This window comes from Dermacentor albipictus, chromosome 2, assembly GCF_038994185.2.
Source record: "Dermacentor albipictus isolate Rhodes 1998 colony chromosome 2, USDA_Dalb.pri_finalv2, whole genome shotgun sequence".
NCBI classification, from domain to species: Eukaryota; Metazoa; Arthropoda; class Arachnida; order Ixodida; family Ixodidae; genus Dermacentor; species Dermacentor albipictus.
Window position 1 is genome coordinate 27,200,351 of NC_091822.1, and position 26,480 is coordinate 27,226,830.

Below are 26,480 nucleotides of genomic sequence, written 5' to 3' on the forward strand. Positions count from 1 at the left end.
CTGTGATGCTAAAATCCTTAGCTGCGCTACCGTCCGCACTTCTAATTCCAGCGTTGCAGAGCAAGTTGCTATTGTTCTTGCATTGACGGACAGTGTACATGACACGATTTATTCGGATTCTAAGGCCGCTGTCAGGGCCTTTCAGATGGGAATGGTGGCTCCCCAGGCCCTACGTATCATCCAAAGTGCCAAAGACATGAAACATCACTCTTTGGCCTGGTTCCCTGCGCACCTTGGGACCATTGAGGGTGCCTTGATCAACCCCAACGAGGAGGCGCACTCGGCTGCACGAGGTTTGACTGACCGTGCGCTGGGCAACGCGTCCTCTCCTGGGCGACCCGAGCCTCTCTGCTCGTACAACGAAATCTGCAAATACAATTATCTGTCAAGAAGAGTCCTACCTTCGCCGCACTCCTCGCTGTGCAGGGCCCAGGCAGTCACTCTCAGACTACTGCAAACAAGCACTTACCCGAGCCCCGCAGCGCTACACACAATGTACCCCGACCGGTTCCCAAGCCCGGATTGCCCTCTGTGTGGTGACTATGCGGACTTCGAACATGTCCTGTGGGGCTGCGCCTCTGCCGGTCCTCCTTTCACTCGAGAGGAAATGAAGAAGCTGATTAGGGCCCAGGATCAGACCTCTCAAACCCTGGCAGTCCAGAGGGCTCGCGACAGGGCCGTCAGGTTCCACCTGATGGTCCCCGAGTGGGCCTAGCCAGGTGGCGTGGCGTTTGCTTACGTCTCTAGTGGACAAAATAAAGTTGTTTCACTCACTCACTCACTCATAAGACTGATAGCTAATGTACTATGAAATGCTCATACCAGACAATGTTTCAGGCAGTTCAATATTTTAAGAATAAGTACCTTGTATGTGTTCAAACTTCTTTGCATTTACAAAACTGCTGCAGCAACGAACATTAGCGTTATGTTAACAATGTTTCAGCCAGTACGTCATGAACCTACAAACGATGTACGTCACTCTATATCAGGGTCTCTATAACAGGTCGCACCAAATACCCCAGAAAATCTTTATTGCACAATCTGCCGAATAACTGAATGTTCTCGACGATATCGTTTTACTATTAGATTATGTTCTGTACACAAACTTTCATGGAATTGATAAATGTTTTTGAGCCTTCCATCGAATAGCTCTCTGTGTAACTGTTTGAGGATGTATTGTAAGGGACTTGAATGAATTCTATTTATCTGCATTTTTCTCTACTTTGGCTTCGGAGTTGTGTAATGGGAATTGACGCGAAATTGTGTAATTGTCTAATTGCGGTAATTGCGGTAATTGTGCTCCGGTTCCCGAGTCCCTGCAAGGGACTCGGGAACCGGTGCCGACACACCGCGTGCAGTGGTTTGTCTGCGTGGACTAATTACGACGGCCGGCGGAATCTGAACTCGCTGCTTACAAGACTGCGTTCTGCGATTGCGTCCTCCGCATCCGCACCGTACAACCAAAGCTCGCACCCAGCTCGTCACCTGGCACCACGCGGGCTTTTCTCAGCCCCTGAAAAGCGCAAAGAAAACCAAATTGATTGCCGCCCGGACGCGTATGAAGTGAACCCCTCCCTGAACACATAGCATGTGGGCAACTCGCGACACTGCAAAACTACAAAAAACAATCATGGGACCTTACAAAAGGGCTTGAAGAAAAGACACGACGGATGCTTTGAAGCAAATAAACTTTCAAATAACTTTGGTAACCGAACAGAGCAAAGAAGCGTGAAATTCGTGCATAGAAGCAAAATCATAAATATGACAGAAACAAGAATTGCTAGAACAAGAACACGAGCCTTTTTACAACTAGAAACATCTGATACAAACCGGAATAAATGCTCTCAGATGTCCCCGGGGAAATAAACAAATATAAACGACAGATGTATACCACAGTCTGGTATATGAGCTATGGAACATTAAGGCGGTAGCCCGACCCAAGATGTGAACAAGCAAGTCAACAGATCGAGCGCTAACGTCCAGTTTACTTGCACGTCTCGTTTTGTACTACACTCTTAAAAAGGGGTAGCGAGAAAGGAGGAACCAGCCGCTTTCCTCTTTCAGGCCGGTGTGTTCCTCCTTCACAGGCACTTCACATGTTGCGCCCTCTCACGGTAATCAAAAGGGGAGAAACGTTTATCCCTTGCGTGCGTATCTTGCGTCGCCGGCGCCGGTGGCACGAACATCGACCACAATCACTTATTTTCGACGGAAAGTAATGCTAAGCAGCATAACCTGTGCTCTAAACCATTCATGACAAGCGACCATCAGTGTCAAACCTCTAGTTCGAACGGGAGCTGCGATACGAGACTAGTTCAACTCGAGAGCACTGTCTGGCTGCTGACGCACCGCGAGACGAGCCCGTACTGAGCCGACTCTACGTAGACGCCGCAAATATCAGCCAGCTTTTCTTGTTTTGATGCGTAAATTTAGCATGTAGAAAAGGCTAAGCTATATCGAATGTATGCATTTGTGGTCGTTTTGAGGTACCATCCTCGACGGCTTTGAAGTGAAAGCAAAATACATTTGCTCACGCCGTCGCCACGTAGCCGAGCGGCGTGAGCGCATCACCACCTCAAGCTACGCCTCCAAATCCACAGATGGAACACAAAACCTGACGCCAGAGCAAGGAGGCGCATGAGCGTACCATGCAACCATACATACAGCTGTATATCCGGCGCCACTTGCGTGCCGGTTCTTCTGCGTCTACGCCCGCAAGCTGCGGCCTCTCCGTGATGCATCGTGTAGCGCGCATGATGCATCGTGGAGCCCGCGTTATTACCATGATTTGCTGGCCGTGAACAGCGGGTGATAAGCGTAGCAGTCGAGCGGAAGGCATCGCTACAAATGGTGTCGTACTTGCACCTGGTTCCTTATATGCGCCAAGGAAAGCTAAGCCAGATTGTTTTTTTTTTGTTGGAGATGTCAGTGACGTACACTGTGCTTATGACACGTGCGTTGTTTTACAGCTGCGAACTAGCTCAGTTCGTAGGCCTAGTCGCATCCATCGTTTTGTTTCCCTTGTCTGGAGTTAGCCATGTTGGTTTTGGAAGGGAGAAACCATTCCTCCCATGAATGAAGGAGGAAAGTTGCGCCATTCAAAGACGAACATAGCGGACGTCGCCGCTCCTCCCTTAAAGGGCCTGTCACCAGGCCCCATAGCAAATTTTAGTTATGCGCTGGATGTTATTACGAGTTCCCTAGGGACCATTCTGCCGCAAAAATTTTTCGTGCCGGCGCATTAATAGCCGAGATAGAAATATTCCAGTGCCGCGAACCCACGATTTCAGAAGGCGAGCTCCACTGCATAGCGAGACTCTCCCCTCGCCCCCTCTAGCCTTCGCAAGCGAAACTCCTTCCCTGCGTTATCCCATGCTGGATCTGTAGCATCTCGTGACGCATAGGTCGGAGGCCCCGCCTTCACTTTTTTTTCTCCTCGCTTTTTTTTTCGGCGACGCACACTTCCGCTGACGGCCTCGCGAGCGAGCTGTTGTCTCGTTCACACACCGGACATGGACATATGACTAGCGGTATAATTTGTTGCTACACGAATATTGAGGCACAACAAGCGAATCACCGAGCGTGATCACGCCGCTGGGACACGGCAGTAAATGGCTTAGTTTCGATACCTGCGCACGTGACCGCAAGACCGTGGGAACAAGCAGACGAAGCGGAAGTACATGTCTCTTGCTTCGGTTCGAAGTAAAACAAGAACACGCAGACATTCCGTTTGTGTGTTTTATTATTTCTCTAAATTTCAATTCGTCAATTCAAGCGACAAATCACAAAGATAACAGATATTGTCTTGAATAATTCTCCAAGTCGCGTGTCACCACGAGTGACGTCACACTGGAGACACCAGTACGTAGGCGCAGGGACGCGAGTACGTCATCCTCCAGCTTGGAGCTGGGCGGCCGCAAGGAAAAGGAAAAACTGCGTCCTGTTTAAAATTTCAGATCTTTCCGCAGAGCGTAGCGATGTAATGGTTTGCAGATACGATCGTTATCGCGCAATGTATGCTCTGCGCTTGTCAGCTCGAAATGGCCAGACCTCGTGAGGGGCCCTTTAATGAAGCAAGGTTCACTCCATTTTTTTCTTAGAATGTGCCGTACTTATAATAAGTACTACTAGTCTGGAGTTGGCGTGAACAGTGGGAAACATATTGCACTTGCGCAGCGCTGAATTTTCCTGCCCCGTCTCACAAAGCTATTGCTCTGGACGTAGTCTCCATCCAGTGAACTGGCGGCGCCACTGAGAAGCAGCGGTGCCGCGCTGCTCCTTGTGGTTAGCGGCGTGACACTGAGAACGTGGGAGAACCGCGAAACTTAAACTTCGTGCCCATGTCGCAGAGAGCCGCGCGTATATCAGTGATTCGCCTTCTTTGTGCACATGAAGATGCAAGCGTGGTCCTCAGTGATGTCCCAAATACGTTTTTGCGGGCTTATACATATTGAAGGAATAGGCGAGTACTTTCATTCTTCTTCGTTAACCAGCGGAGACAAGCTGTACACTACTTCGCATGTTCTCTCCGCGAAATAAGTGGCCGGCCAGGACGTTCCGGCGAAGTGCCCTTCTCAGCAGGGAAAACAGCACGGTGCATCCTGCGCGTCAGTTAAACCTACTGTGACACTAACACTGAAATCACTAAACTGCCACCCTGAAAACGTTGACCAACTTTTAATCGACCCCTCGCTGTTGGCGATGCATGCCTCATTTCGCCCCTCGCGTTGTACGCCACGGCCTATCATTTGATGCCCACGTCGCATTGTTACTTTAGATCACCATGAAGCTCGATCTGGATAGGGTACAGCTGCACGCTCATTTTGTATCGCAATTTTGCCCGATATGCGTTCAGTGGATCGCGATCCACGCCTCGAGTTCGAGCTTCACGATTGCGATCGTAGGCTGTCGTTATCACCGTCATGCTAAGTGAGCTAAACCAACTGGATTCAAATTGTAGGACCACGTAGCAGTGACCGCACTTCACCGAAATCGGGAATTTTGATCCGGTTGGGCGCGGTCTTGCATGAAAGTCACTGCATGACCCCACGGTGCTCTAACATTCTTTCTGTTTCGTCGGCGTCTGGCGTGGCCCCCAACCAAACCTTTGCGGTTTTGGAGCAGTTGTAAGCGGTCTGTCATGGCACACTCTTAAACACAGAACCGGTTCCTATTTGCCAACGTAATCGGCGTAACTACGAGTCTCTTCGCGTGGGACAAAGGGGCCCTTATTTATCAGGTCATTTTTTTATTTGTCAGTTTACTCTCTTCAGCTTGCCGCACTTTGTAAACACTCGGAAAGAGCGTCGGGTTGTTGTCAGAGAGAGAGAAGTGGTTCTTGTGGGGAAAGGAGGAAAGGCTGGCACTATGTTCTGCAAGCCATGTGGGAGCACGGTTCAGCGCCAGCAGGGTGGGGGAGATAGGAGTAAAGCAGAGAGAGAGGGTAGGAGGCAGAAGGGTAGAGGGTCGTCCTAGCAGCATCAGAGCAGCCCGGCCGTGAGGGCCCAGTGCGTTCGACTGGAGGAGTAGGCTGGTGATAGACCGTATAGGAGGTGGCCCATCAGAAGCGAAGTAGTGGCGGATCAGGAAGCCCGAGTTGGTGGGATGGCGTTAGGCTATCCGTTGGTGTAGAAATTTCCTATAGTCTCGCCGAGAGCCCCGATGAGTCGAGGTACTCGACGACACTTAGGAAGGCTGGTAGCTGATTACGACAGAGCAAGAGGATATCTCCCTGTCATTAAAATGGGAGCCCCAGGTGGTGGAACTCCTGCAGAAGTCGGCCGCGGTGCTGCAGGTGAGCAGGGCAGGCCAGCAGGAGGTGCTCCAGAGTCTCTGGTTCACCGCAGGAAGCACAGGCTGGCGAGTTGGTCTTCCCAAAGCGGTGCCGGTGGGCTGCCGTCCAGTAGCAGCCAACTCGCAGTCGGAGCAGCAACGAGGCATCCCTTCGTGGGAGGCCGTGCTGTGGAAGAGGCCGTGGAGGATACTCGTTTGTCCGGGTGACAGGCGATGATGTGCCGGCGCAGCCTGTGTCTCGAGATGTCTGCGGCCGTTACAGAAGGGCTGAGAAGGACGCTTGAGTGGTGGGCACTCTTTGGAAGAGCGTCCGCCTCTTCATTGCCTGGGATCCCCACGTGTGCTGGTACCCAATGCAGGGATAGTGAGCAGCCTGCGTCCTGAAGGGCCGTCAGTCTTGAAGAGAGCAGCGCAACGCCAAAGCTAGCCCTGTCAGTGCTCTGCAGGCAGAGCAGTGCCGCCTTGGAGGAGCAGAACATGGCTGCCGGAGTCGCTGGTAGCTCCTCTGCCAGTAGGTCTACAGCAAAATGGAGTCCTGCTAGCACTGCTGCTGTAGAGCTTGCATGTCCAGGGAAACGGCACAGCTTGTTCTTTTGTAGGGCCGGTGCACCGCAGGCTGCTGTGGATGAGATCTTCTCCGGTATGACGGATCCATCGACCAAGACGTGAAGCTGGTCCCCAAGTCTCTCTTGAAGGAGAGAGGCTGCCGTCTGCTGTAGGGCATATGTTGGGAAACGGTTCTTCGAGACACGTGGCAGCTCCGCCGAGATAGGGATTGGTGGTAGATGTGGTGGGCGAGGCTGTACAGCGTTTGCAGGCATGCCCCTATGACTTCCTTATAGACGTCACACAGCCGTCCCATGTGTGATGCTGGCCAGGAGCGTAGGCGGGTCAGGAGTGCTTGACCATCTGCGGCATGGTGTAGGCGATCAATGTGTCGTAACCACTGTTGTAGGAAGAGTAGTGACAGGGGTCAGGCACCTGCCTCAGTAAGAGTGGCGGCCACTTGCGATGTTCGGGAAATGCCAAGACAGAGCCGTATTGCTGACCGGTGCTGCAGCTCCAGTTGCCGCAAGCGGGATGGGCGCAGCGCCACAAGAGCGCTACAATACAGTAGCCGTAAAGTGGCTGCAGCTTCAAAGAGCTGGAGGGCCCATCTGGTAGCACAGCCCTGTCCACGGGCAAGGAGCTGTGAGATCGCCTTGCGGACCCGAAGCATCTGGGCCCACAGTGCCTTGGTCGCCGGCAGCCAAGTCAGCCAATCATCAATGCGCAGCCCCAGGTAGCTGACTGCCTTGCTCCACGAGATCTGGACGCCCTCCAAGTGCAGCCGGGCAGCTAAGCGGTGGGCTGCTGCTCTGGGATGCAGCACGAAAGCCCCGGTCCTTCTGGCCGAGATGGTAAGGTCGAGGCTGCACAAGTAGTCAGCCGCAGTGTCCAGGGCTCTCTGTAGGGCTGCACTTGCCTTGTGGATGTGGTGCGGTAATCCCCGCACACATAGGGTGATGTCGTTCACGTAGATTGAAGACTGCACGGGGAAGTAAGGGTCGATCGGCAGGGCAGCAGGAAACCGAGCCAAGGCCAGGTTTAAAAGGAAGGGGCTCACCTATGGGTCTTGTGGCACGTCTGCAGCGACTGGACGAGGGGTGCTCTTCGATCGACCCACACGTACCCTGCGGGCGTAATTGTGCAGGAATGACGAGAGGAACTCCCGCAGGTTGCCACAGATGTCGAGGAGGTCCAGGCCCTGCTGGATGACTGCGTGAGGGAGGCTGTCGAAGGCACTCTGTACGCCGATCAGCAATAGCATCACGAACTCCCCAACGGCCTTGGCGTCCTCCAGGGAGGACAGCATGTCCGCGGTGGAGTCCGAAATGCACCGCCGCCACCGGAAGCCCATCTGTGGGTCTGCCAGGAAGCCGCGAGCACGGGCCACCCAGTTCAGTCGAGCAAGGGCCACGGCCTCCATCACCCCTCAGTCAGCGGAGGTGAGGGCGACCGGTCAATAGGATGACATTTCCCTGCCGGTTTTCTGTCCTTGAGGATGGGCGCCACAATGACTGTGCGCCATGCCTCTGGCACCTGCCCTGATTGCCAGATCTCATTGAAGCACTCGAGCAGGCGCCGTTGCTCGCTGGCGGCCAGGTTGCGGAGCATCTGTGGCGTTACACCGTCTGCTCCTGGTGCGCTGCGGCATTTCCCTCGCCTCAGTACCGCCTGGAGCTCATGCACGACAAGTGGCTCTTGGCATAGGGCAGCGACCTGGCTGGACGTCCAAGCAGGGTGGATGCTGTGTAGGAAGGTGGGCAGATGGACAAAGGGTGTCTCTGTGGCTGCAGTCTGTGGCATGGGAGGGGCGAACCGGTCTTCCAGAAGTTCCGCGAGGGCCTCTTCGCTGATTCCCAGCGAGCTGGCCACAGCGAGGACGGGTTGACGGCTCGTCCTCTTGCCGGTGAGTGACTTGATTACTCGCCAGGCTAGGGGTCCCTTGAACGGTCCTTGATGCTGGAGCACAGGCTCACCCAGCTCTGGTTCCTCCTGCGCCGGGCCTGTCTTCTACAGCAAGCATCCACTCGTCTGTATTCAGTCCAGTGCTCTGTCTTCCCTGTACGAATTGCCCTGCGCTGCGTGCTACTCCTGGAGGCACTGAGATTGAGTAGGCGGAGATCAGGGGCAGGGTGTCCGGTGGGGCAGAGCACTGAACGGTGGCCGCCTCATGGTCCAAATGTCATAGTGATAGGCCGCCTCACTACAGTGCTTCCTAAACAGAGGCCAGTCCATGACGTGTAAAGTTCTGGTCTTTGGCTTCCTTCCATGCACAGAGGTGATCACAATGCGGAAGTGGTCCGAACCCCAAGTATCCGGAGTTGTGCCCAGGAGTTCACTCTTTTATGGTAAGGGAGAGATTGATGGAAGAGTTCACTCCACGGCGGGCATAGGTACGTCCTCCGCTGTTAGGATTCCCAGTCTGGCTCTGCTGATGGCGTCGTGGAGGCTTCGGCCACGGCTGGAGCAGCGGCGGCTTCCGCCGTCTGCGTGGTGCGCGTTGAAGTTGCCACACAGGACTGCCTGCCTCCCGAGGCGTAGAGCCAGCTGGACAAGGATGGAGGAGTCCCATGGCTTTCCTGGTCGTATGTATATGCTCGCCATGGTCGTGTCTTGGCTGCCGAGATGCACTGTAGCAGCACAACACTCCAAGGAGCCTGCTACGACGTCGGCCACTGGAACCACAGCGTGTGCCAGGTTGCGCCGAACGTAGATGGCTGTCCGTGGCTTGCCGGGCTGGTGGGCGTCGTTGAGGCACGGCGCATCCGTGCAACCGCGTGTCGTGCAGGTGGTGGCACCTGAGTAACCGGTGTATCCCGAGAGTCGCAGGTCCTCGGCCATCGCATACACCTCCTGTAGAGCAAGCACGTCGTAGTCCCATTGCAGGAGATGCAGCGAAAGGTCTGCGTGCCACCGCCGAAGAGACTTAGTGCTGCACTGGAGAACACTTGGGTGGCGGCGACCCTTCCTTGCTGTTGGCTGATCAGCCATGGTGGTTGGCTGGCTGATGGCAAGCCACTGGCTGGAGACAGATGGACCGGAGCGGGTGGTCCGCTGGTAGCATGGTGCTGACTGCTTCCATGATGAGAAGCAGGTTCACTATCAGCTGATCCATGGTAGTCTGGGCAGAAGGCACAGCAGTGTCTTGTGTTTCCTGGTGGTGGGAGGCACGAGGTGTTGGTACCGGAGGCGCGGGTGCGGGGCTGGGGCCCTTCAGCACGCTGGCACAAGACCGCTCCGGAGGTGAGGACTGCTGCGGCCGCTGCTCGTCGCGGACTGCTGCCCTGACAGCGCGCCTCGACAATGGCGATTTGGAGGAAGCCAGGATTTTGGCCACCTTGCGTTCTTCCTGACATTTGGGGCAAGCAGGAGTGTCCGCCCTGTGGGAGCCCCGCAGTTCCTGCAGCGTACGGTCTGGCAGGAGACGTTCGCCCCGTGGTTTTTCCACAGGAGATGCAGTCGGTCGGCCACTCAGAGGACTCCAGAACGTGCCCGAAGTGGCCGCACTGCCGACACTGTGCTGGACAGGGCCTGGCTGGCCTCACCCTGAAGCCGAGCTTGAAGAGGCGTACGTGCTCCGGGGGCACCGGTCCCGCGAAAATGGATGGTGACGGTGCTACCGTCCATCGTTGCCGACAGCACAGGAATGCTGGACTCCATGGTTCCCAGCAGGTCCATGTGTGCAGGTAGCCCGCTCACCCCGTGCAGGAAGCCGGCGCTCTTGCCGCGCTCGGCCAGTAGTCGGGCAGTGACAGGGATCGCGTGCAGCTCAGCGAGCTTGAGCAACCCCTCCAAGCACTCCTTGGTGGTGGTGTCGGCTGCCACGATGTTACGCCTGTTGTTGACGCAAACTGCTAATACACCGGGCTTCGAAAAGAGGGCCGCGGCAAGTGCAAGGCACGGTGCTCCTTGGAAGGCTCCGCCGGGCGCCGAGGGACGGAAGAGCACCGTACCGACGACCGCAGGGTCAACCGAGAGCGCAGCATTCTCCAGGGCCCGTGCACGTCGCATCTACTACTTCGACAGCACCAGAGTGAAGCCGTCTGATGTCGGCTCACGGGCCGGCGATGTCCCTCTGCACTGCCGCTCCAGGCACGCTAGGCGTGACCGGGGTACCAGGCGCGCGCCGCGAGTCATCCGTTGCCTCGGGAGACGAAGGTGAGACATCGGCTGGCTCCTTTCTCTGCTTGTGCTGCTTCTTCCCTTTTGGCTTCGGCCGCGGAGCAGTCTGGCGTGGCGGGTCCTTCAGGAACCGTGCCGGGGGGTGCACGGGGCCCTGTGGTGACGAAACGGTGGTTGTCTCTTCTGCCAGCTCCATCGCTTCGGTAGCGTTCTCGTGTGCAGCCGGACCGCTGGCAGACGACGCTGCGCCGGGTGCGCCGCCATTGGGAGCAGACCGCGCGTCGGATCGATAGATAGATAGATGTTATGAGCGTCCCCTTTGGAACGGGACAGTGGGTTGCGCCACCAAGCTCTTTCTATTATACTGCCTAATGTCCTACCTAGGTTAAACAATAAAAAAATAAAACAAACATTATGAACTCCCACAACCAAATTTTCTAATCCCCTATCGCCAACTGTGCTTTTTTACGTGTACTTTTTAGCCATTTTCGTACTTTTCTTCCTCCAGTCGTCCAATCGCCTCTTACTAATGCCTATTGCGGACATGTTTACTTTTCCACTGCTTTCACTGAACCCAAGGGCTTCAAGGAGGCCAGTGGTTCTAATAAAACATGCTCCACTGTTTCCCTAGCTTTATCGCAGCAAGCACATGCTTCTTCTTCCTTCTTATATCTGGCTTTATAGGTGCGTGTTCTAAGGCATACCAATCTCGCTTCCAAAAGTAATGAGCTTCCCTTTCAGTTATCATAAATTGTTTCATTCGTGATTTCGTTTTTTACTCCTAAGTAGATACTCATGGCAGGTTTTTTTTTTTCATTGCCGCCACCCATGAGATTATTGCAGCCTTTTTTACTTTCCGCTTGACCTTCTTTGTTGCTGTGTTGCCCACCTTAGAGGCCGCGTAGTTGCTGGTAAGCTTCCTAGTTCTTTTCCTCCACAATGAATCAACGTTCTTCCTGTACAGATACCTTAACTCTTTCCCTGCCCATTTGCTTTCTTCCATTTTTTCAGCCGTTCCTCATACTCAATCTTACGGCAAACTCCCCTCATTTCAAAACTAGTCCGGCCCATATCACCCTGCACAACTTCATTTGTAGTCTTCCCGTGAGCGCCCGACGCGGGGCGACCCACTGACCTGATTTAAAGCAAACAACCGCTTTTCCAAAAGTGCTGGAACCATCACACCTTTCCACATCCCCCGGAGGACCTCGTACCTATTGTATCCCCACAGCGCTCTGTGCTTCATTATGACTGCATTTCTCTTCCCCTTCACTGTTATTGCTTATTCCTGTGTTTCGATTTATCATTGCCTTCGTTTATCCATATACCAAGGTATTTATATTCTGTTACCCGAGGTATTTCCTGCCCTGTACCGTCACTGTCTGTTCACTGTTTTCATTAAATACGATATCACCTGATTTCCTCACACTAAATTTGAAACCTAAATTGTTCCTTCTTGTCCACAGATATTAGCCAGACGTTGCAAATCCCTTTGCTTGTTAGCTAGGAACACAATGTCGTCCGCATAAAATAAACCTGGGAGCTGCTGCTCTACTACTGTACCCGCCTGTTTGTATAACAGATTAAATCCGATATTACAACCTTCTAGTGCCCTCTCCATCCTCACCATGTACACCATAAGCAGCAGTGGGGATAAAGGGCACCCCTGCCTCAGTCCCTTGTTGATAAGAACTTTCTCCTCGCTCCTCATCGCTTCCCTTTCAACGCAAACAGTATTTGCTAGGTAAATCTCTCTCAAAAGATGTAGACAATCGTCACCTAAGCCTTCTCCTTCCAGAATATCCCACAAAATATTGCGGTCTACAGTGTCATAGTCTCCTGTAATGTCCAAGAAGTCCACATGTAACGGTCTGCTGTCTACTGTTTATATTTCAATACACTGAGTAAGAACAAATAGGTTATCATCTAAACGCCTACCTATTCTGAAGCCATTCTGAAGTTCTCTCAAAATACCATTATTCTCTGCCCATGCTTGAAGCTTTAATTTGATTGCCTCCATTGCTGGCCTGTATATTACCGATGTAATGTTCCATGGTCTATACGAGTGAATTCTACCTTTCTCCCCCTTACCCGTATTAAATAAATTCATTCTACTTTGTCGCCAACTGGCTGGTATTCGTCTATCTTTTGAATTTTTTTTCCACTGCTTTCACCAGAACTTCCTTACTTTTTCGTCCTAGTCCATTATTCAGCCTAACGAGAACCTCATCTAGCCTTGTGGCTGTGCGCGTAGAAATTTTCTCTTCCGCTTTCTTCCAGTTGAAATTTGTCGGCACCAGCCACTTCCACTTGGGTCTCATTCATGCTCTTTTTTCTTCAAATACAACCTCGTCATTGGCTTGGAAAGACTCGGCTGTTATAATTCGAATGTAATTTATTGCCGCTTCTCCTTCAAGTCTGATTTCATCTTCGTCTAGGATATGTTGTTGTAGTGTTGTTGACTTCCTGCCTAATAATTTCATGTAATTCCAAAATATTCTAGGTGTGGCCTTTTTCTCGCGTATTTCTGACAACCAACGTTCACTTTCACCTTTTAATTTGCTTGCACCAGTATTTGAAGAATAGACTTTTTCTCCTGGTATATTTCCCATTGCATTGCATTGAGAAGCATTGCAGTTGCTTAGTAACTCAGGGGACCAAATGCAATGTATGCTCACTGACCTGCATAGGCAAAGCCGAAAGGTGGGTCTAAAAATTAATCTGCAGAAAATTAAAGTAATGTTTAACAGTCTCGGAACAGAACAGCAGTTTACGACAGGTAGTGAGGCACTGGAAGTGGTAAAGGAATACATTTACTTAAGACAGATAGTGACTGCGGATCCGGATCATGAGAGTTAAATAATGAGAAGAATAAGTATGGGCTGGGGTGCGTATGGCAGGCATTCTCAGATCATGAACAGCAGGTTGTCATTATCCCTCCAGAGAAAAATTTATAACAGCTGTGTCTTACCAGTACTCACGTACGGGGCAGAAATCTGGAGGCTTACGAAAAGGGTTCCACTTAAATTGAGGACGACGCAACGAGCTATGAAAAGAAGAATGATAGGTGTAACGTTAAGGTATAAGAAAAGAGCAGATTGGGTGAGGGAACAAATGCGAGTTAATGATATCTTAGTTGAAATCAAGCAAAAGAAATGGGCATGGGCAGGACACGTAATGAGGAGGGAAGATAACTGATGATCATTAAGAGTTACGGAATGGATTCCAAGGGAAGAGAAGCGTAGCAGAGGAAGGCAGAAAGTTAGGTGGGCGGATGAGATTAAGGTTTGCAGGGACAACATGGCCACACTTAGTACATGACCGGGGTAGTTGGAGAAGTATGGGACAGGCTTTTGCCCTGCAGTGGGCGTAACCAGGCTGATGATGGTGATGGTACTTTCCATTTACTGGTTACTTTATCCTGCGGCAACTGCGTCTTCTTTGCCTTCCTGTGCTCTCGATATTGACACGTGTACTTGCGTTCATCGGGCGACACATTTCACCGCCTAAGAAATGTTATCGCACAGCTCAGGACGCGCTTGCCTGTGCAGGAAACTTCTTGAATGTTATCGATGGTTCCATCCACTGTCTGCGACCGAACCTTGTGTGATCTGATTGCATGTGTGCGCGACGCGAATAATGTAGAACTTTATGGAAGGCGCGCTGGTCCCAGCGATTAGTCTAGAAAATTCGACAATTGATGTATAAAAGCCGACGCGCTTGACCCGTTGATCAGATTTTCGACGATCGCCGAGTGTGTTCGCCGCTACCATTGTTCTTTGAGTGTAGCCTGCTTTTGAGCGCACAAGTTCGAAACGCTTGTTTCGTTAACCACAGTTTCGCTGCCTTCTTAACCGCCACTACCACGTGACATCTGGTAGAGGTGCTAGTGCGTTCATGTACCGAACGCCCCCGCAAAGCCGCGATCCAAGCCCGAAACCCGAGGACAATACCAACATCGCCCATGACCAGCCTGCTAGCCGCAGACTGTAAGGACTACCCCCAGAGCACTGACTTCTACCTGTGTCGACAAAGAAGATTGTGGTGAAAACAACCCCATTGGCTGCCCCAACGTCTACCGTGATCCTACAATAACCTCGGGACCCACCGACCTGCCATGGAGCAGCGACTGAAGACCCGGAATCCTGGCGCTTGAGGCCTACGAACTTATCGCGACTTTTATCAATTGCGACTCCGACGACAAGCTACGGCATGTATACTTTGCCTTAGAAGACGCCACCAGAACGTGGTTTGAGAACCGGGAGTCGACCTTGACAACATGGGAGGTCTTCCGTAGCGGCTTCCTGCGCACCTTTACGAGCGTCGTGCGCAAGGAAAGGGCCGAAGCCATGCTGGACACCCGAGTGCAGCTACCCAACGATAACGAGGCCATCTTCGCGTTCGAGTTCAATGGGAAAAGTCGAGTCGAGTTCAAATGGGAAACGCCGCAAGCCGTCACATTTCAAGAACTCAAACGACGCATGCAGTCGCCGCCCGTATACTTGCGCACTTCGACGAGCACGCCGATACCGAAATCCACACTGACGCCAGTATAGCCTAGGCCTCGGTGCCGTCCTAGTCCCGAGACAAGATGGACATGAACACGTGATAGCTTACGCTAGCCGGTCGTTGTCAAAAGCGGAAGGCAATTATTCTACAACCGAAAAGGAATGCCTCGCCATCGTTTGGGCTACAGTGAAATTTCGTCCTTACCTATACGGCAGGCCATTCAAAGTCGTCAGCGACCACCACGCCTTATGTTGGCTAGCGAATTTAAAGGATCCTTCAGGACGGCTGGCGCGGTGGAGCCTAAGACTGCAAGAATATGATATCACTGTAACCGGACGAAAGTCCGGATGAAAACACTCTGATGCCGATTGCCAATTACGCGCCCCCATTGACTCGCTGCCGCAAGATGACGAAGATGACGATGCCTTCCTTGGTATTTTAAGCGCGGAAGACTTCGCTGAACAGCAGCGAGCAGACCGGGAGTTGAAAAACCTCATCGAGTATTTGAAAGGGCACACGGACGTTGTCCCTAGGGCATTTAAGCGAGGATTGTCTTCTTTCTCGCTTCAAAATAACCTACTCGTAAAGAAGAACTTCTCACCAGTGCGCGCCAACTACCTTCTTGTTGTCCCGTCAGGACTGCGTCCAGAAGTATTCCATGCCCTACATCACGATCCGACCACTGGACACCTCCGATTTTCCCGGACACTATCGAGGATACAGGAAAGGTATTATTGGCCGCGCCTCACCGCCGACGTCACCCGTTATGTCAGAACATGCCGAGACTGTCAGCGACGCAAGACACCACCGACAAGGCACCGGATTACTGCAGCCAGTCGAGCCTCCTTGCAGGCCATTCCAGCAGACCAGGATGGACTTGTTGGGACCCTTTCCGACGTCAACAACCGGAAACAAGTGGATCGTCATGGCGACGGACTACCTCACCCGCTTCGCTGAAACCAAAGCGTTGCCGAAAGGTAGCGTAGCCGAAGTGGCGAAATTCTTTGTCGAAAACATCCTGCTGCGACATGGCACCTTTACAGCGGAGCGCACCCAAGCCATTCTGCAATACAATCAGACAATGCATAGGAGGACAATGGCCTACCATCCACGGACGAATGGTGTTACGGAGCGGCTGAACAAGACCCTCGCCGACATGCTAGCAATGTACGTCGATGTCGAACACAAGACCTGGGATGCTGTCCTGCCGGACGTAATATTCGCTTACAACACGGCGGTGCAAGAAACAACACAGATCACGGCGTTCAAGCTGGTTTACGGTAGGAACCCGACGACGACGCTCGACGCCATGCTGGTGCACGTCACTGACGAGGAGAATCTTGACATCGCTACCTACCCCCAGCGCGCCGAAGAAGCCCGACAGCTCGCACGCATGCGGATCAAGTACCAGCAGAGGACCGACAGCCGACACTACAACCTCCGACGATGCTTCGTCGAGTACCAGCCCTGCGACCATGTTTGGGTATGGACCCCGATACGCCGACGGGGACTGAGTTAGAAGCTATTGGGACGCTATTTCGGACCCTACTAAATCATCCGACGAATTCGCGCACTGGACTATGAGGTCGTGCCAGACGGCATTTCGTATTGACAGCGGCGCCGCGCACGATCTGAAGTGGTCCACGTGGTGCGTCTTAAACCCTTCTACGGACGCTGACGAACTTTATTTTGTTGTTTTCTTTGCTACAAGTGCTTCTTTATTACTTTCGTTTGTGTGCAGCGTGTACTTGTCTTCATCTTGCGACACGTTTCGCCGCCTAACGAACGTTATCGCACAGCGCAGGACGCCTTTGCATGTGTGGGAAGTGTCTGGAACGTTATCGGTGCTTTCATCCACTGTCTGTGACCGAACCTTGCGTAATCTGATCGCATGTGTGCGCGTCCATATGCGCGTGCACGTGACAATATGCTTTCTGTCGTTCGGCGATCGCTTCTCGTACCTCTCTGTTCCATCAGCGTTTCGGTTTATTTTTTCCATGCTAACGAACACGATGTTTCTCTTTCCGTATTTCTGTCATTATTACACTTAGAAGCTCACTTTATTCCCTCTCTTTACTTGGCCATTTGCCAAGTTCTTTTTCGACTAGTTACTATATTTGCGACTTGTTTAGCGTTCAAATTTGTACTAGCCATTTTGCGCTTCTTGCTCTCTTTCCCATCTACACATCCAATTTTCAATATGACGCGTTTATGGTCACTCCCTATGCTGCTATACCCTTCCTCACCAATCACCATTTCTCTCAACTTACCATGAATTCCTCTTTCATCAGACAGTAATCAGTGGTCGTGGTCGATTGCCGGTTTCCCACTTCCCACGTGATCTGCCCTTCATATTTAGGCCCTGTATTCACGATAACGAGGTTATGTTGCTAAGAAAGGTCTAGCATTGACTTCCCGTTGTTGTTGGTATAGCCATCTAAATCCTGTATGTGGACATTCATGTCACCTAATAGGATGATTTCAGCACCATTCTCGAAATCCTTAATACCAGCGCTTATGCACTCCACCAACTCTTTATTCTTCTCTGTGCAATTTGAAGTTCAAAAATACGTAATGCTCAGCCAAGTTTTTTTTTTCAAATCATTGTACCTGAAAACCAAAGGTGCTCTTGACATTTTTAATTTACTCTTTCCCATTTGGCTCCCTGATGGATGACTCCCCCTCCCTTTCTTTCCGACTTAGTTCTGTTGCACCCTTCCCAAACATAATTCTCAATAACTGGCGGCTCCTCGGACTCTCTAAGGTGCGTTTCCGTAACCGCAACCACCCCTATTTGTTCTCTATTTAACTTCTCCTCAATCTCTGCCCACATTTTGTTTCTTCTGCTGCCCTGCATGTTTGTGTAGCCTATTACATGGCGAGCTCTCTTTCTTGCTTTCCTCCTTTTTCTGTTATCAACGGCGATGCTCTTGTGAGGTTCCCCTAGGGGACCTTCTTCATTACTATTTACTCTGGCCTCCTGAGCGCACGCGGGCCCCTAAAAAAGCAACGCCGTGACCAACAAGTCGCCAGCCCACTTCTCGTGCCAGCCTGTAATTGAAGTGAATCCCGTCTCGGTTTCAAACCACCACACCTTCTCACTTCCCTGTTTACATCGACAACCTCGGGTGGTGCCAGGCACGCCCTCGCTCGGAGGAGGCGCGAAGGAGGTGGCTCTCGCCCCCTTCACGGAAGGGCTTGCTCCACGCGGTCGCTGGATGCCGCATGCTGCTGCGAGCTAGAGGCAGCGCTCGACGGCTGATTGCGACGCCCGGCTGCCTCCTCGTCGTCGCTATCTGTTTCGCGAGCGCGTTTTCTGGAACTGTACAGGTCCATGTCCTCGTCGTCAGAGGGAGGGAGTGGGATTGAAGCACGGGGCTCCTCGTGTGCTGGGGAACCATCTTTGAGGGGCTCCGAGGCTACCTCGGGGGCTGCCGGCTTCGTGGCGTCTCCTATGGTATCCGCAGGCTGAGTGGGGGACCACAGGCCGATCGACGGAGGTGGCCCGTTGACTGAGCCACTCGCCCAGCATGCGAGTGGCACGGAGTTCCAGGTCCTCCCTTGCCAGGAGTTCGTCGAGGGACGCGGGGCCGAGTGTCACCAGGCTCAAACTGGCATTGCGACGGTGGCGAACACGCGGCAGGTGCTCTCCGGGCGAGGCGACGACCATCTTGTGCTGCGAGAGCCTCTTCTCGCACACGGGTAGAAGTCCAAGAACAGTAAATTTCCGATGATCGTCCGAGTCAAATGACAGCAAGCTCTGCGGTCTACACAGGAGACTCAGCGTCGTTTCTTCTTCTCCGTTGACGAAATGCTTAGAGCGTATCCTGGCTGATTGGTTTGGGACCCATTCGGTGCCATCTGCAGCTGAAAAATCAGATTTATTAACTACAGGATCCGAATTTATATGACGGGAATGCTAGTCTTTCATCATGTACAATGATCGAGGTTCATTATGCCCTTTTCAAACCTTTGATTTCGCATGCGAGTTCGTTTGATGGCATATGCGCTTTGCTCTTGCAAGGCGATTTCGCAAATTTAAAGTCCCAAGAAAAATCGCACAATGTTAATGTGCGCCTCTCATGCCAGTAGCCGAAACGATTATCGTCTATGAATTAGCTCTCGCAAGCATAAAATCAGCTGCCTCGGCATAAAATATTGCTCATCACAAACGCCAGTGTTATCCTGATCATACCAAATGCTAAGGCTACACCAAGGAATCACCAAATCAGCACAGTCGTGAAAATTCTTTTTTTAATGTTGACCAGCTGACCCGGCCATCATCGCTGGTGTCGCACAAGCTGCGAAACGCGCACGTGTAGCACGATTTACAAAACAAGCCCTTCTCACAAATATGATGCAGAAGCTGAGTTACTTTAATTCCACTACAGCTCCGACCCGTTTCTTTCGCCGTCCTAGTTCGTAAGTAAAACTCTTGCTTGGGCTAGTTGGTTCATGCTTGAAGTAGGTAAAGGCAAGGCGCAGAAGACCAGGACTTAGGAAGAAGAACACAAAAGACAAGACGGGTGCCACTCGAGACTGGCAAGCTGAGACGGCGATCAAGTTGACGCACAAAATGGCAGGATCGGTGCGAATCACCTAAGTCCTGGTCTTCTGCGCCTTGCCTTTACCTACTTCTAGTTCGTAAGGCCTGCAGGTAAGTATGTACTAATGTATGCCGAGATTGCCTTCGTGGTTGTTAGTCTCTTACACAGCTGTATCGCTGGTTGTACTTGTTCTTTTTCACCTCCGTAATGTCGACGCTTGCCCATTGTACAGTCACAACACGTGCCCGAAAAAAAAAAAGGAGGGCATCTAATTAACAACCAAAACGGCCCCAACCTTGGACGGCGCGAAGTGCAGTGCGCGTGAAGTAATACCCGTCGAGCCGGCTGAGCCGCAGAGCCACCTTCGCAGTGCTGTCGCATCATTACGGCAGATGGCGCCAGAGTAGCCCTCAAACTGGACTGTATGGAGCCTGTACTCGAATGTTTAACTTAGCTGATGTACTGTCATCTTACACGTAGGTGCTTCGTGTACCTGTGTTGAAATGAGAGTAAAGAATAGGCTTTGTAGCTCCGCTAGCTTCTTTTAATCTATGCCATGATTTGCGCGTCTTTTGCGTACTTACTGAATGTGAGTACATTGCATCTGTTTCAGGAAGGACTCCGCAGACATTTACCGGCCGCCTTGAACCGGGTGTGTTTATCAAGTGATGCGGATTATAGAAGGGCCTACTCATGATCGCAAGTCATTTCAGCGAAAACAATAACCATACGTTTTTACACGTGCTACGCTCCAACCCCCTTTTTTGAACATAGGCATCTTTATTAACAAATCACACTTTTTTTCCCATGACAGAGCCAAGAGCACTATCATCTTTCACTATAGAGACATATGTTATTTCTGATTACAAACACACCAAGCATTTTGGTAATAATACCAGCGATCATATGGAATACATCACAGTACTCATGAACTCGGTAAGTGTTAACATGGGAGTGATTATTGCTTGTACCGTATTGAATGCCAAGGCTTCTACTTTGCTTGACTGACCACGCATAATATATTGCATCTTACAGCTTGTGCCGTTAAAAGAACATTCAAGTTTCAAGTTTTATTGCTTCATTCATTAGTGGTACATATATGCAGTAGAAGTTATACAGAAAGAGGTCCCAGAGTTATAAACTGCAGCGGGACCTCTTGTTCTTACTTACATAATAATATATAAATAAAAAGGCGTCAGTTGCGTTTATAAACAAAGAATGGATTAGACAATTTCTACAGTGTTAAAGTACTAAAACCTATGGCAACACATCACAACATAAAAGAAATTACATAATAAGCAACATAAATATAAACAACAACAAACAAGCAACATAAACATACTTCAAAGAATAGATGCAGTTTCCAGGGTATTAATATAAGCTCTCAGTGGACGTTCGTATGACGATAATGTAGGTGGGGATTTCACGTGAGTAGGTAAATTATTCCACGTTTTCACACTAGCAAAACCAACAGTTAGTTTGCCATAGTTGCTGCGTGATTTTGGAAGTAAATGGTTATTTTGTAAAGAGAACCTGGTAGTATTAGGATTAGCAAGACTATTCCTGCCAATGACATAATGTAATTGTGGGTTTTGAAGAAGACGGTAAATAACGATGCTGTGGTTGTACCAGATAACTTTATTTATTGTGAGGATACTTAACTCAGTGAAGATGGGGGTAACATGAGCGTTATAAGGAGCTGAAGCAATGATACGGACAGCGTTATTTTGGATGTGCTGCAAGGGAGCTATAAAACAGCGATATGTAAGACCCCAAAAACTGATACAGTAATTTAAATGGCTATAAATGAAAGCATAATACAATGTCAGGAGAGTGTGCCTTTGAAAGTACTGTCTGGCCTTTAAAAGCACTCCGATACCATAGGCAGCTTTCTTTTTTATGAATCTGACATGCAAATTAAACTTTAGAAAGGAGTCTAATTGAACACCTAAATATGAGCAATCATTAGATGGTAATATTGGGTGAGAAGCTATGTACAATGGTAGGTTATGTCGAGGTTTACTGTGTGAACTAAAGACCAGAAACTTTGTTTTCTGAGGGTTAATGATCAATTTATTTTTTTTGCACCAACTACTGACATTTAGTTCATCGTTTAAAAGCTCGGTTAGCGTAACGATGTCGTTATGTGAGGCGTAAATAGTGGTGTCGTCCGCGTACAAAAGACATTCTGTAGAAGTTAGGCATTTTGAGAAATTATTAATGAAAATTAGAAATAGGAGGGGACCGAGTATGGACCCCTGCGGAGCGCCAGTGTTAATTATGTTTGTGTCAGACAGCACTCCTGAAATGCAAACCTGTTGCTGTCTGTCGTGCAAATAACTTCGCAGTAGTTCCAAAGATGGACCTGTTATGCCATATGCGCTGCGTTTAGTAAAGAGAATGTTGTGATTAATGGAATCGAATGCTTTCGAGTAATCGATAAATACAGATCCTACGAACCTTCCCCCACCAATTTCCGCTTTGATCTTGTCAGTGAGGGTGATTAAAGCTAGGTAAGTAGAATATCCAGCACGAAAACCAAACTGTCTTGGTTTTAATAATTGGAACGTGTCCAAGTAATTAGATAGGCGCTATGTTAATAGTTTTTCTATTACTTTATTGAAACACGGCAAGATGGATATGAGCCTGTAGTTTGCTAGTAAGGTGACGTCTCCTTTTTTGCGCACAGGAATTATTTTTGACCTTTTCAAGTCACTAGGAAAAACGGCAGTTTTAAAGATTAAATTGACAACGTGACTGCAAGCTTCACATATGCTGTCAACAATTTCTTTGATATGATACGAGCATATGAAATCTACACCAGGACTGCAATTTTTAAGTTTCATAATTGTAGCGCGAACTTCACTGGGTGTAGTTAATAATAATAATAATATATGGGGTTTTACGTGCCAAAACCACTTTCTGATTATGAGGCACGCCGTAGTGGGGGACTCCGGAAATTTTGACCACCTGGGGTTCTTTAACGTGCACCTAAATCTAAGTACACGGGTGTTTTCGCATTTCGCCCCCATCGAAATGCGGCCGCCGTGGCCGGGATTCGATCCCGCGACCTCGTGCTCAGCAGCCTAACACCATAGCCACTGAGCAACCGCGGCGGGTGCTGGGTGTAGTTGGGAAGAGATAAAGTGATTGTTGTGTCAAGCGTGGCATGCGAGTGTCATTACCCCCAGGCATATCAGGCACAATACCAAACAAGTTGCTGAATGCGCATGCAATATCTTCAGGGTTTGTAAGTGTGCAGTCTTTTTCTTGAATTTTCGTTATTCTATTCCTAGTAGGATTCTTATACAGAAACGCATTATGTATCTGCCATTGCTTCCGGGAATCGTTCCCGGTTTCATTTATTACATTTTCATAGTATGTTTGCTTTGCTTGTTTAAGTAGATATGTCAGTAAGGTGTAAAACTTCTTGTACCGAAGCTTGAGAGATTGGTTAAATGGTCTATTTTTGCATTTACAATACAGGTTTTCTTTCTTGCGCATGCTCTTCAACAATGCTGGTGTAAGCCAAGGGTTTGATGGGGAGGCAAAATGTTTACGGCACTTAACCATTGTTGGTGCTGAGGATATACAAGCTTTAATTGTGCCAGATAACTCAGTATAAGAGGCTTCAGCATCATTTAATGATGTTACGCGCGACCAATCTGAACTGTTAACTAGCTCTATGAAATGTTCTTTGTCAAACCTGGGTTTAGTGTATGGAGTTTCCATGGCGTGATTAAGACGTGGAAAACATAGCACAATGGGAAAGTGGTCGGTTATGTTGCTTCGTACGATAAAAGCCTTAGGGGGATAAAGCAGGTTTATTAGTGCATGATCGATAAGAGTAGTCGAGTTAGAGACGCACCTAGTGGGTAGTTGTAACAACGACTCGATACAGTATCCATGACAGATGCTAGTGTATTCTCTGCTGTAAGCGCAGTCCTCATCCAGAAGATTGATGTTTATGTCTCCCATGATAACCATGTTCTTGTTTTTATTCGACACAGCGTGCAAAATTTCATCTAGAGGGCAGCAAAACGTGTTTATACTAGAGCTCGGTGATCGGTAGATGCAGCCAAACACAGTGCTTTTTTCACCGGTATTGAAACATGAATTATTGATTTCAATCCATACTGCTTCGCAATCTGGCATACTGAGATTTAAATCTATCCGGCATTTATACTCTATATCTTGTAAAATAAAGATTGCGGAACCGCCGTGATTGGATGACACGCGACGACAATATTCCGGAGTGTATGATGGAAATGAAAACAAATTCTTATCGCTATCGCTTAAACTGTCTCTGTTACACAAACCAGTGAAAACGAAATATTGATCGATGATAACAGCAGGTGAAACTCATCATATTGTTTTTTCAGACTTCTTGCATTGAAATGGATAGCTGAGCAGCTGGGATTTGACAACAACGACGATAGTTCGTTTGATTCATCGTAAGCCATGTTGGAAGAAGCGAAGTGCCATTACGCATGGTTAGTGAAAATCGCGAGATCTGCCTCGTTTCGAATTCGAAAAACCCTGCTGTCAGTGTTCTTCCTTGCCTTGATTAGGCAGTCGTCAGTCCATAGGAACTGCCACTGATTTTCTTTTTTCAAAGATAGAGCTTTCGAAAATATCTTTGTTTTCCTGTGTCAGATGGTCGTTGACGTAAATCGGCTTAGACTCAGTTCCATGAAAGCCTATGTCGCGAGTCTGTAGACGCGCCTTACGCGCCTTGCTTACGAATTCTGCTTTCTTTGCCCTCGAGGTGAACCTTGCGATTAAATTTGTCGTGCTTGAGACAGATGGAACTCGATGGGTAATTTCGATGTCGTCCCTCGATACCGGGCAGTCAATTTTACTTCCAACAGCCTGAAGAATCGCCACACAGTCTTCGCCTTGAGTGCAGGGTACACCCTTTAGTTCGACATTACTTTTGCGTGAGTATTGCTCTAGCTCACTTGCTTTCTGTTCCAAGGCTGCGTTACTAGTTGTAAGTGCCAAGTTCGTAATCTTCAGTTTCTCGTTCTCAGACTTCAGTTCCTCAACAGTTTCATTTAAGTAAGCCAGGCTCCCCTGCAATTCCTCCAAGTCTTTCTTGAAGTTACCAACAAACGTTTCTGGTTCAGTGGCCATCTTCGATTTAACGCTCGCCAGAACTTGTTGAGCCACCGTAGCCAGTTTCCCCTGCAGAACACTTTCTAGTGCATCAAGACGCTTCGCGAGTTCAGCATTTGAGGGCATGATGGATACAAAGCACCGAGACAAAAACTGTAATAGTGGCAGCAGTTGCGATATACAAGTTAGGCAAAAATAAAAACCAAAGCCCACCTGTGTAGGGAATAGCAGATGCTTATTAGCAGGAACGCCAGAGGCTCCCTCGTGCACGCTCGCAACCGCTGCCACTAGTGTCGATTATCTGTGCGTGTTGCGTATATATAGGCTCAGAAGTAGACGGTGCTGCCGCTGATGGAAGTGACGGTGCCTCACTGCGCACAGGTTGGCAATCAGGCCTGAGTCCGCTGGGTCATGCGCAGAAGCAAACTTCAGGTCGGTGATCAGGCCCGAGTCCTCTGGATCATGCGCAGAAGCAAACCGCAGGATGCAGTGTCACCGGATCCGCGCTCCTTGTGATATCTGTGTAGGGAATAGCAGATGCTTATTAGCAGGAACGCCAGAGGCTCCCTCGTGCACGCTCGCAACTGCTGCCACTAGTCTCCCAAAATTTTCAGAAAATATTTTATGGTTTCGCCTTAACTGTGCTATCTTTAACAGAATACCTAATGTTGACCTTAAAAATCTATGGGCACTTTGCTGAGCTAAACTGCGATAGGCGAAATCCTATCTATGACTGCCTCTGTTGCTGTTAATAATAATAATAATATATGAGGTTTTACGTGCCAAAACCACTTTCTGATTATGAGGCACGCCGTAGTGGGGGACTCCGGAAATTTCGACCACCTGGGGTTCTTTAACGTGCACCTAAATCTAAGTAAACGGGTGTTTTCGCATTTCGCCCCCATCGAAATGCGGCCGCCGTGGCCGGGATTCGATCCCGCGACCTCGTGCTCAGTAGCCTAACACCATAGCCACTGAGCAACCACGGCGGGTTCTGTTGCTGTTCAATGAACTGTTCTGCGAACGGACGCCGCCGTGGCTGCGGGCATGGGATACAATAACAGCCATACGGCTGCAAGGCTTGTCGCCGATGTGAGCGCATGCCCAAGCGCATGCCCGCGCTCTCCCATGCGAGCACTCGCACAGCGCTGCTGGCATGGAGCCTCCTCTCCCTGCTATCCTTGCCGGTGGCGTCTCCTCTCCTTGCTCCCCTCGCCTGTGATCACCGCTTTCCTGCGTCCACTACGGACTGCGCCCGGACACTCTTGAGCTATTAAAGGCTTACGCCTTAGTATTAGAATTGGAATCAACAAGCTTTGCAGATACTTTGGGTGTTGTTGCAGCTTAGTGAACCTTGCACTCACGCGTAATTACTCACCAATAGGTAATTCTTTCATGATATTCTTTTTTTGAGGATAATCACTCAATCATACTCACAGTCACTCACATTCATAGGCGCTAAGCTGGTAGCAATGGCTCAGCTTCACCGGTACTCATTCATGTTCATGCCCACGTCTATTTACGTTCACGTGGTTGGTCGTGCTGCTTTTCTTCCGTTAGAAAACAAAATGACGCAATCCATAACTTTCAACTTGGGTAGGCTTATGGGATAACTGTAGAAGAGTAAAGTAAAAGAGTAAAAAGAATTATGACAGAGGTAATCTCATGATGACTGTCTAGGGTAATGCGAATAGCAATCGAGCATTGTAGTGCTATGCCATTTTATTGAAGTCACGTTTCTATAACGCATGTGGTGGTAACTCTTAGTCTTTCGTCGCTTCGGCTGCATGCGTCATACTCCGATGTTGCTGTCCCATTTTTCTATGAGAACCTATTCCCAAAGTC

General features: G+C 49.9%; 1 protein-coding gene across 1 annotated transcript in view; it reads left to right on the forward strand.

Moving 5' to 3' along the window:
* LOC135897904 (venom metalloproteinase antarease-like TtrivMP_A) overlaps positions 1-26,480 on the forward strand; it is a 248,462-nt gene that overhangs the window by 70,381 nt on the left and 151,601 nt on the right. The window contains exons 7-8 of the mRNA XM_070533531.1: positions 20,131-20,169; positions 20,332-20,453. Coding sequence (XP_070389632.1) covers positions 20,131-20,169; positions 20,332-20,453 — 161 coding nt within the window. The remainder of the gene's footprint in view (positions 1-20,130; positions 20,170-20,331; positions 20,454-26,480) is intronic.